Source organism: Chanos chanos, chromosome 16 (assembly GCF_902362185.1).
Source record: "Chanos chanos chromosome 16, fChaCha1.1, whole genome shotgun sequence".
Taxonomy (NCBI): domain Eukaryota; kingdom Metazoa; phylum Chordata; class Actinopteri; order Gonorynchiformes; family Chanidae; genus Chanos; species Chanos chanos.
Window position 1 is genome coordinate 18,374,520 of NC_044510.1, and position 11,561 is coordinate 18,386,080.

General features: G+C 45.3%; 2 protein-coding genes across 3 annotated transcripts in view; one reads left to right on the forward strand and one right to left on the reverse strand.

Moving 5' to 3' along the window:
• Window positions 1-4: 4 nt before the first annotated feature.
• Window positions 5-7,697, reverse strand: hspbp1 (HSPA (heat shock 70kDa) binding protein, cytoplasmic cochaperone 1). 2 transcript variants are annotated; one of them, XM_030793873.1, is made up of 8 exons: window positions 7,545-7,697; window positions 7,001-7,111; window positions 5,940-6,132; window positions 4,138-4,362; window positions 3,707-3,862; window positions 2,732-2,828; window positions 1,305-1,416; window positions 5-532 (listed from the first exon to the last, which is right to left on the reverse strand). In XM_030793873.1, the coding sequence occupies exons 2-8, from the start codon at window positions 7,109-7,111 to the stop codon at window positions 425-427; spliced, it is 1,002 nt and encodes a 333-aa protein (XP_030649733.1). In that variant the 5' UTR covers window positions 7,545-7,697; the 3' UTR covers window positions 5-424. The 2 variants fall into 2 exon arrangements, with proteins under 2 accessions (XP_030649733.1, XP_030649734.1); XM_030793874.1 differs by having other exon boundaries at window positions 9-536.
• A 489-nt stretch (window positions 7,698-8,186) lies between these two features.
• The window catches only part of tufm (Tu translation elongation factor, mitochondrial), a 15,326-nt gene continuing 11,951 nt past the window's right edge, over window positions 8,187-11,561 (forward strand). The window contains exons 1-3 of the mRNA XM_030793786.1: window positions 8,187-8,244; window positions 8,901-8,947; window positions 9,986-10,124. Coding sequence (XP_030649646.1) covers window positions 8,208-8,244; window positions 8,901-8,947; window positions 9,986-10,124 — 223 coding nt within the window. The 5' untranslated portion in view covers window positions 8,187-8,207. The remainder of the gene's footprint in view (window positions 8,245-8,900; window positions 8,948-9,985; window positions 10,125-11,561) is intronic.

An 11,561-nucleotide genomic window follows, 5' to 3' on the forward strand; every position in this document is an offset into this window, starting at 1 on the left:
AAGAGTTCTACATGTTTATCATAAGAAATGTCCTGGTCATGAACATATCTTGGCAAAGTACAATAAAATACAAGAGTAACTGATACAAACTGTGAGTGTGTGTTTGTGTGTGTGTGAGAGTGAGAGAGAGAAAGAGAGAAAGGAACTTTGATCTGTATACAAGTGTGTCTCTGCAAAGTCAATTCAGAGTCTAATATCCTTCTCTCCAAGCTCTCTCTCACACACACACATTAAAATCTCAACATGGTCAAAATGTCCAGGGCCTGGCCTGTCACTGCACAGCAGGACAGCCAATCAGCAGGCACTGCACGGCAGGACAGCCAGTCAGCAGTCACTACACGGCAGGACAGCCAATCAGCAGACACTGCACGGCAGGACAGCCAATCAGCAGGCACTGCACGGCAGGACAGCCAGTCAGCAGTCACTACACGGCAGGACAGCCAATCAGCAGAGACTCAGCGATCCATGCCATTGTCTTCCACATGATGAGGCCGGAAACACGTCGTACGCAAACGCTCACAAAACTCAAACTCTTCCTAGAGAGAAACAGAGACAGGGAGAGAAACAGAGACAGGGAGAGAAACAGAGACAGGGAGAGAAACAGAGACAAGGAGAGACAAACAGAGACAAGGAGAGACAAACAGAGACAGGGAGAGAGGTCAGAGACAGGGAGAGAGGTCAGAGACAGGGAGAGAAACAGAGACAGGGAGAGAAACAGAGACAGGGAGAGACAAACAGAGACAGGGAGAGAGAGAAACAGAGACAGGGAGAGAAACAGAGACAGGGAGAGACAAACAGAGACAGGGAGAGAAACAGAGACAGGGAGAGAAACAGAGACAGGGAGAGAAACAGAGACAGGGAGAGAGAAACAGAGACAGGGAGAGACAAACAGAGACAGGGAGAGACAAACAGAGACAGGGAGAGAAACAGAGACAGGGAGAGAGAAACAGAGACAGGGAGAGAAACAGAGACAGGGAGAGAAACAGAGACAGGGAGAGACAAACAGAGACAGGGAGAGACAAACAGAGACAGGGAGAGAGGTCAGAGACAGGGAGACAAACAGAGACAGGGAGAGACAAACAGAGACAGGGAGAGACAAACAGAGACAGGGAGAGAAACAGAGACAGGGAGAGAGGTCAGACGCCCGTTTCCAGAATAGAAACTTCATGTTGATTCATTGTCAAAAATAATGAGCGAAAGATCTTAAAAAGAAAAAGTCTAAAAAACACACAGCAGGAGAAAGATTCTGAGACACAGTGGGACACAGCACAGACATGGTGGGAGTGATGAACAGAGGAATGTACCTGGCTCTCCTCTCTGCCCCTCAGCTCCTGAATTCTCTGGTTTAGCAGTTCCTCCAGACCAAGAGAGGGCGCTCTGCAATCGCTCACAGCCTGTGCACTGTCCTCCACCAGACTACAGAGACATTCACACCACACTAAAAATAGAGCCCTCAGAAAAACTTCACAACATTCAACAAAGCCAACAGTCTCACTCGATTCAAAAACACACTAGATAGATAGACAGATAGATACTTTATTGATCCCAAAGGAAATTTAGGTATCCAGTATCTTCATATGACACAATTAGATACAGACAATGGAAATTTAGCGATGCACACAGTAGTATAAACTAAAATGAAATAAAGATTAGCCTGTATAAAGAGACTGTTCCTACATAAACATGGGAAACGAAGGCCTTGAACTACGAGGTCCTGAATCTATTAGGGATGTATCGAAATGCGAATACGTTATTGGGGGAGGCACAAATAATGTGATGGAATCAGATATCTCTTCTATCTGAAGATGCTCGTTATTATTCGGGAAAAAAAAAGTGTCTGTGCGTCAGCTGTTATTTTTCTTCAAATGGATTCATATCATCATGAATGGGCACAAGAGATTTAGGGTTAGGGTTAGGGCACAAGAGAAAAATGCCCATTCTGTTTGCAACATAGCACTTTGATTTCACTAACTAGTCATTTCATTTACTACACATTGTTGGACACCACACTGACTGGACTCCACACTGACTGGACTCCACACTGACTGGACTCCACACTGACTGGACTCCACATGACTGGACTCCACATGACTGGACTCCACATGACTGGACCCCACATGACTGGACCCCACACTGACTGGACTCCACACTGACTGGACTCCACACTGACTGGACTCCACACTGACTTATAGATCATTACAGATCATTACCACAGCAGTATGAAATCCAAAGTGCATCTCTCGTGTGTGCGTATTCACAAATGTGAAGAAAACTGCAAGACATACACACACACACAAACACACACACACACACACAAACACTCACACAAACAAACACCCACACGCACACCCACACATACACACACTCACACTCACACAAACACTCACACACACACACACTCTCACACACACACACTCTCACACATACAAACACTCACATGCACACACACACACACACACACACTCACACACACACACACTCACACACACACACACATACAAACACTCACACACATACACACACAAACACTCACACACACACACTCTCACACATACACACACACAAACACACACACACACACACACAAACACTCACACACACAAACACTCACACACACACACACACACACACACTCTCACACACATACACTCACACACACACACTCTCACACATACACACACACAAACACACACACTCTTCTAAGCCTGCAAACTGTGCGAGCTGCACTAACCAGCAGAGGGCGCCAAGCACATGTTCATGGACAGACGAGTGAGGAGAACGAAGAACAGAGACCAACTGCTCCACCATCCCCATGGACAGCACGGTGTCTGAGAGAGAGAGACAGACAAAGTCAGATTAAAGCAAATATACGCAGACAGACAGATAAAGCAACTGCTCCACCATCCCCATGGACAGCACGGTGTCTGAGAGAGAGAGACAGACAAAGTCAGATTAAGGCAAATATACGCAGACAGATAGACAAAGTCAGATTAAAGCAAATATACGCAGAGAGACAGATAAAGTCAGATTAAGGCAAATATACGCAGAGAGACAGATAAAGTCAGATTAAGGCAAATACACACAGAGAGACAGATAAAGTCAGATTAAGGCAAATATACGCAGAGAGACAGATAGTCAGATTAAGGCAAATATACACAGAGAGACAGATAAAGTCAGATTAAGGCAAATATACGCAGAGAGACAGATAAAGTCAGATTAAGGCAAATATCCGCAGAGAGACAGATAAAGTCAGATTAAGGCAAATATACACAGAGAGACAGATAAAGTCAGATTAAGGCAAATATACACAGAGAGACAGATAAAGTCAGATTAAGGCAAATATACACAGAGAGACAGATAAAGTCAGATTAAGGCAAATATACGCAGAGAGACAGATAGTCAGATTAAGGCAAATATACGCAGAGAGACAGATAAAGTCAGATTAAGGCAAATATACGCAGACAGACAGATAAAGTCAGATTAAGGCAAATATACGCAGAGAGACAGATAAAGTCAGATTAAGGCAAATATACGCAGACAGACAGATAAAGTCAGATTAAGGCAAATATACGCAGAGAGAGAGATACTGGACCAAATGCATCATTAAAAGAGGCTGACATATGTAGCATTCACATGTTGAGTGTCAGAGATTAATTCTGAGGCAAAATCGCTTTAAACCAAAGGAGTTTTGTACACACAGACTGACCTTTGTGTTCGGGGTGACTGGTGAGAAGGTTGAGCAGCAGGAAGGCTGCTTTCGTCTGGAGTTTTTCACAGTCTGACTGGATTGCCCTCATCAACACAGAGAAACCATCTTTAGACAGGAAGTCACGCAAACCCACTTCCTGCTCGCGCACCAAACCTTACAGGGAGACAGAGAGTCAACAAAGGAGTCACGAACAGGAACCACGAACAGGAACGCATACAAAACTCATGCTATACTTAATGACCGCTGACATCACAAGGCACAAATCAACTGTATGCATGCAACACAACTCACTATATACACACAAACACTGCATAACACATATCAAATATACACATTTAAAACAAATCACTATGCACACACAAACACTGCATAACACACATCAAATATACACATTTAAAACAGCTCACTATACACAAAAACTGACTTACAGGAGACAGCGTAGAGGGCTTTGACTCTGACTGTGGAGTGTGTGTCGTTGTCAGTGAGCTGAAGGAGGGTGTGTAGCGCCCCCTGGTTCAGTAAGTGACACTGCACTTCAGGCATATTCTGGGCACAGCTGGCAATAAGCTGGGCGGCACGCCACCGCATGCCAGCTTCAGGATGGCACAAACAACGAGATACACAAAGCTCCAGCCCACCAAGCTTCATCAGGTCTGAAACACACAGACACACACTGTTACACACACACACACACACACCGTTACACACACACACACTGTTATACACACACAGACACACACCGTTATACACACACACACCGTTACACACACACACACACACTGTTATACACACACACACACACACACACCGTTACACACACGCACACACACTGTTATACACACACACACACCGTTACACACACACACACACACTGTTATACACACACACACACTGTTATACACACACACACACACACCGTTACACACACACACACACACTGTTATACACACACACACACACTGTTATACACACACACACACACACACACACACACACACCGTTACACACACACACACACACTGTTATACACACACACACACACACACACACACCGTTACACACACACACACACCTTTACACACACACACCCCATTACACACATACACACACAGTTACACACACACACACACATCGTTACACACACACACACACACACACCGTTACACACACACACACCCCGTTACACACACACACACACACACACACACCCCCACACACACACACACACACCGTTACACACACACACACACACACACACACCCCCACACACACACACACCCCCGGTACACACACACACGCACACACACACGCACACACAGTTACACACACGCACGCACACACACACACACACACACACACACACACACACACACACACACCGTTACACACACACACACACACCCCGTTACACACACACACGCACACACACACGCACACACACGCACACACACACGCACGCACACACACACGCACGCACACACACACACACACACCGTTACACACACACACACACCGTTACACACACACACCGTTACACACACACACCGTTACACACACACCGTTACACACACACACACACACTGTTATACACACACACACACACACCGTTACACACACACACACTGTTATACACACACACACACACCGTTACACACACACACACACACACTGTTATACACACACACACACACACACCCCATTACACACATACACACACAGTTACACACACACACACACACACACACACCGTTACACACACACACACCCACACACACACACACACCGTTACACACACACACACACCGTTACACACACACACACCGTTACACACACACACACACACACACACCCCCGTTACACACGCACACACACACGCACACACAGTTACACACACACACGCACACACACACGCACACACAGTTACACACACACACGCACACACACACGCACGCACACACACACACCGTTACACACACACACACACACACACACACACACACCGTTACACACACATACACACACACCCCCCGTTACACACACACAGTTACACACACACACTCACACACACCGTTATACACACACACACACACACACACACACACCCCATTACACACACACACACACACCCACACCCCATTACACACACACACACACACATGCACACACACACCGTTACACACACACACACGCACACACACAGACAGAGACACACAGACAGACACACACACACCTCTGGCATTATCCAGGTTTTCACAGAGGTCAGACAGCAGCTCTAGTGCAGCCTCTTTTCCATCTTCCTCGTCTTCCTCTTCCTCACTCTCTCTATCCTTCATCAGTACGGCCAGACACTCTTTCATCTGCTCCACCTCATCCATCTGCCCTTTACACACCTCCGCCAGCGCCGCCTGCAAGAACGCCCTCCTCTGGAGGGAGGGAGAGAGGTCAGGGTCAGGGTTAGGGTTGGGAGAGGGAGAGAGAGAGAGAGAGAGGTCAGGGTTAGGGTCAGGGAGAGAGGTCAGGGTCAGGGTTAGGGTTGGGAGAGGGAGAGAGAGAGAGAGAGAGAGAGAGAGAGAGAGAGGTCAGGGTTAGGGTCAGGGAGAGAGGTCAGGGTTAGGGTCAGGGTTGGGAGAGAGAGAAAGAGAGAGAGAGAGAGAGAGGTCAGGGTTAGGGTCAGGGAGAGAGGTCAGGGTCAGGGTTAGGGTTAGGGTCAGGGAGAGAGGTCAGGGTTAGGGAGAGAGAGAGAGAGAGGGAGAGGGAGAGGTCAGGGTTAGGGTTAGGGTCAGGGAGAGGGAGAGGGAGAGAGAGAGGTCAGGGTTAGGGTTAGTGTCAGGGAGAGAGGTCAGGGTTAGGGAGAGAGAGAGGGAGAGAGGGAGAGAGGGAGAGAGAGAGGGAGAGAGAGAGAGAGAGAGAGAGAGAGGTCAGGGTTAGGGTCAGGGTTGGGAGAGAGAGAGTGAGAGGTCAGGGTCAGGGAGAGGGAGAAGGAGAGGGAGAGAGAGAGAGAGGGAGAGAGGGAGAGAGGTCAGGGTTAGGGTCAGGGTCAGGGAGAGGGAGAGAGAGTGAGAGGGAGAGAGAGAGGTCAGGGTCAGGGTTGGGAGAGAGAGAGAGCGAGAGAGGTCAGGGTCAGGGTCAGAGTTAGGGTCAGAGAGGATGTGTAGGGGCTCTGTTTTTACAACAGCTTTACCTTCAGTCCCACATACACAAAACCTGAACACACACACACACACACACACACACACACACACACACACACACACACACATGCGCGCGCGCGTGCGCACACTCTGTAATTACTTCATCTGACATGGGTTCCTGGAGTCCTGGCCCCTCAGACGCAGAACCAGCCTCCACTGCCAACCTCAGCACACCCTCCAGGCCACGGGGGTGACGTCTGTCCTCGCCCATCTGTGGAAAGAGAGACACAGAGAAAATGAGACAGAAAGACAGATATAGAGAGATCCCGTACTTTACACAAAAAGACTGTTTATTCTATTAGTATTATTGTGGGTTGATTACATATGCATATATAGCGATATTATGATGTAAATAAATTGAATTTTGTGTGGAATCCCTCAAAACACTGTCGTCATTTTGACATCTTAAAATCCTTTTATTACAAGTTGAGACGCAATCCATTCTCTCCTGTCCATACACCAACTCACGATTCAGAAGTATTACCCCCGTCTAGAACAAGATTCTGGATTGTTATCATTACTACAGCTGTTAACAGTTACAAGCTCTTTAGAGCTGTTACATCTGTCTTAATCTGTATAACGTTAGTGATGACAGTATTGACGCGAACATGTTGACGTTTAAATAAACAGAAAACCTCGTTTACCCTCTTTACGTTCCGTCCGGCTTCAAACAAGTTTTTGAACAGCAAATGTGTCTCTCCTATTTTTCTCCTTTCTGTTTCGGCTCGCTTTATACTCTCAGTTTAAAAGTTTGTCGATTTCTCCGGAATATTCCAGACTTCACTGGGAAAATTCACCCTGACACGCGCAGTCCCCGTAAAATGACATATCGTGCCGTAATATACGTAACAAAGAGGACCAAATCATACATCCAGGATAAACCTATATTAATTTGCGTGTTTCCCCCACAACTCACGCACCAAAATGTCATTATTAAATATACAGATTAAGATCTCTTACATTCAGAAAAGCAAGAAACATTTTAACAGTATATATAATAAACCATCCTTAACTTTTCAACAAACGGTCACGAATTTACCAAATTACGACATCCGCAGACACAACAGCGACTGTTAACTTAAAGTCAATATAATAAAGTGCGTTGTATCATTACAAATGCAAATATGGTGAATATATATCGTATTTCTTCTTCACAGACATATATGTATACCACACAGACTTAATGAAGAAGGATTTTCACGAACGAATATTGCTGTTTTACGGTCATCTTAGTGACGTAAAGTCGCTTGCTAATGACGTAGTATGACTTCCCATGGGTCAATTGAGCTTGTCTAACAGTGTCCAAAATGGCTGCGCTCGTGGGGCTCCGTGCGTGCCTGTCCGGTAAGTTAGAAACCCCATTTCCCTCGGTAATGTGCTTTATAAACGCCCTCACTGCACCAGAGTGTGTGCGTGTGTGCAGGAGTAAATGTTGCGGAGAGCTTTGTTTAGAGGTGCTGGACTGTTGTCCGTTTCACATCGCTTTGGCGGAGATGCTGGGAAAGGTCATGTTTTCCCACGTCCCCCGGTTTAATGCCAAAGTCGAGCTTCTCCTGCCTAATATGCCAATTAAATCAGTAAATATGTCGCAGAAATTAAGTGAGGGCTGACGGTGTTCAGTCACATGATAAGATGGCTCAATGTGTTTATCGTTTAAGAGTGTAAATTAAGAAGTTAGACGTTAAATATTTCACTCCTCCACATTTCGGAGGAGTTCCGTCCTGTGAGATGGAAATGCACCTTAATCTACATCTATGTAATGTCTTATCTCATTTTAATAAACGACACACGAAAATAAGCGAACGACATTTTAAAATTGAAACTCACTAAGCCGTCTATATGACGCACTTTGACTTTGATGCTGTGCAAGAGTTGAGATCGAGTTGCACAGATTAATCAGCAAATTTTCAGTGTAGGGTCTTTTTTTCACTTTCTCCTCTCTCTCTCTCTCTGTCTCTCTTTCGCTCTCTCTCTCTGTCTCTCTCTTTCTCTCTTTAAAGCTCTTCAGCTGTCATCGCCGAGTTTGCTGCATAGCTCCTACAGGCTGGTGAGTGTCAGAGATGGATTTCTGTTCTTTAACACACTTGGCTTCACTCTGAATTAAACACACTGAAGAAGTAGGAGCCTCCTTCATATCTTTCCACCACTGAGCTGTTCCTCCGTGATAGCTCTATAGATACTGTGCTATTCCTCCGTGACAGCTCTATAGATACTGTGCTCTTCCTCTGTGACAGCTCTATAGATACTGTGCTCTTCCTCTGACAGCTCCATAGATACTGTGCTCTTCCTCTGTGACAGCTCCATAGATACTGTGCTCTTCCTCTGTGACAGCTCCATAGATACTGTGCTCTTCCTCTGTGACAGCTCTATAGATACTGTGCTCTTCCTCTGTGACAGCTCCATAGATACTGTGCTCTTCCTCTGTGACAGCTCTATAGATACTGTGCTCTTCCTCTGTGACAGCTCCATAGATACTGTGCTCTTCCTCTGTGACAGCTCTATAGATACTGTGCTCTTCCTCTGACAGCTCCATAGATACTGTGCTCTTCCTCTGTGACAGCTCCATAGATACTGTGCTCTTCCTCTGTGATAGCTCTATAGATATTGTGCTCTTCCTCTGTGACAGCTCCATAGATACTGTTTTATTCCTCTGTGATAGCTCTATAGATATTGTGCTCTTCCTCTGTGACAGCTCCATAGATACTGTGCTCTTCCTCTGTGACAGCTCTATAGATACTGTGCTCTTCCTCTGTGACAGCTCCATAGATACTGTGCTCTTCCTCTGTGACAGCTCCATAGATACTGTGCTCTTCCTCTGTGACAGCTCCATAGATACTGTGCTCTTCCTCTGTGATAGCTCTATAGATACTGTGCTCTTCCTCTGTGACAGCTCCATAGATACTGTGCTCTAGGGATGTGATATAGTTCACAGGCTGTGACTGCCCAGTTTTAACACAATAATGTTACAACACTGGGGCTATATGAAGCCAAGCCCAGGCTTTTCTGCCGTCATGTACTCTCTCCAGTCAAATCCAAGGATGCTAATGGCCTCTCTCTCTTTATCTCTGTTCATTCTCTGTTTCAGTGTGCTGTGCCCCTCAGCAGGCGGGGTTTTGCTGCTGAAGCTAAGAAGGTTTATACTCGTGATAAACCACATGTCAACATTGGCACCATCGGACATGTGGACCATGGCAAGACCACCCTTACTGCTGCCATTACCAAAGGTACCAATCTAAGCCTCATCTCCAAACTAAACCTTGTCTTCAGCCTCAACCCTCAGTGATACTGATACGTTTGTCTTTAACTTAACTCCCCTTCACAAATCATTTTAAACCCTCAGTTGGAGGCTTGTCTTATACTGTAGACGGTTAGGTATAAGCTATACTGTCTTATACTGTAGATGGTTAGGTATAAGCTAAACTGTCTTATACTGTAGACGGTTAGGTATAAGCTATACTGTCGTTTACCTTAGACGGTTAGGTATAAGCTATACTGTCTTATACTGTAGACGGTTAGGTATAAGCTATACTGTCTTATACTGTAGACGGTTAGGTATAAGCTATACTGTCTTATACTGTAGACGGTTAGGTATAGGCTATACTGTCTTATACTGTAGATGGTTAGGTATAAGCTATACTGTCTTATACTGTAGACGGTTAGGTATAAGCTATACTGTCTTATACTGTAGACGGTTAGGTATAGGCTATACTGTCTTATACTGTAGACGGTTAGGTATAAGCTATACTGTCTTATACTGTAGACGGTTAGGTATAGGCTATACTGTCTTATACTGTAGATGGTTAGGTATAAGCTATACTGTCTTATACTGTAGACGGTTAGGTATAAGCTATACTGTCTTATACTGTAGACGGTTAGGTATAAGCTATACTGTCTTATACTGTAGACGGTTAGGTATAAGCTATACTGTCGTTTACCCTAGACGGTTAGGTATAAGCTATACTGTCTTATACTGTAGACGGTTAGGTATAAGCTATACTGTCTTATACTGTAGACGGTTAGGTATAAGATATACTCTTATACTGTAGACGGTTAGGTATAAGCTATACTGTCTTATACTGTAGACGGTTAGGTATAAGCTATACTGTCTTATACTGTAGACGGTTAGGTATAAGCTATACTGTCTTATACTGTAGACGGTTAGGTATAAGCTATACTGTCGTTTACCATAGACCAGTGATTCCCAGCTCCAGTCCTGGGGACCCACTGTCCTGCATGTCTTTGTTTTAACTCAGGACTGACACACCTGATTCCACTGATCAATTAGTCATCAAGCCCCTGATCAGCTCAATTAACTGTGATAACAACAAAGACATGCAGGACAGTAGGTCCCCAGGACTGGAGCTGGGAATCACTGTCATAGACAGTTAAGTATAAGGTAGACTGTCCCATACCATAGACAGTTATGTATAAGGTAGACTGTCCCACACCATAGACAGTTAAATATAAGGTAGACTGTCCCATACCATAGACAGTTAAGTATAAGGTAGACTGTCCCATACCATAGACAGTTAAGTATAAGGTAGACTGTCCCATACCATAGACAGTTAAGTATAAAGTAGACTGTCCCATACCATAGACAGTTAAGTATAAGGTAGACTGTCCCATACCATAGACAGTTAAGTATAAGGTAGACTGTCCCA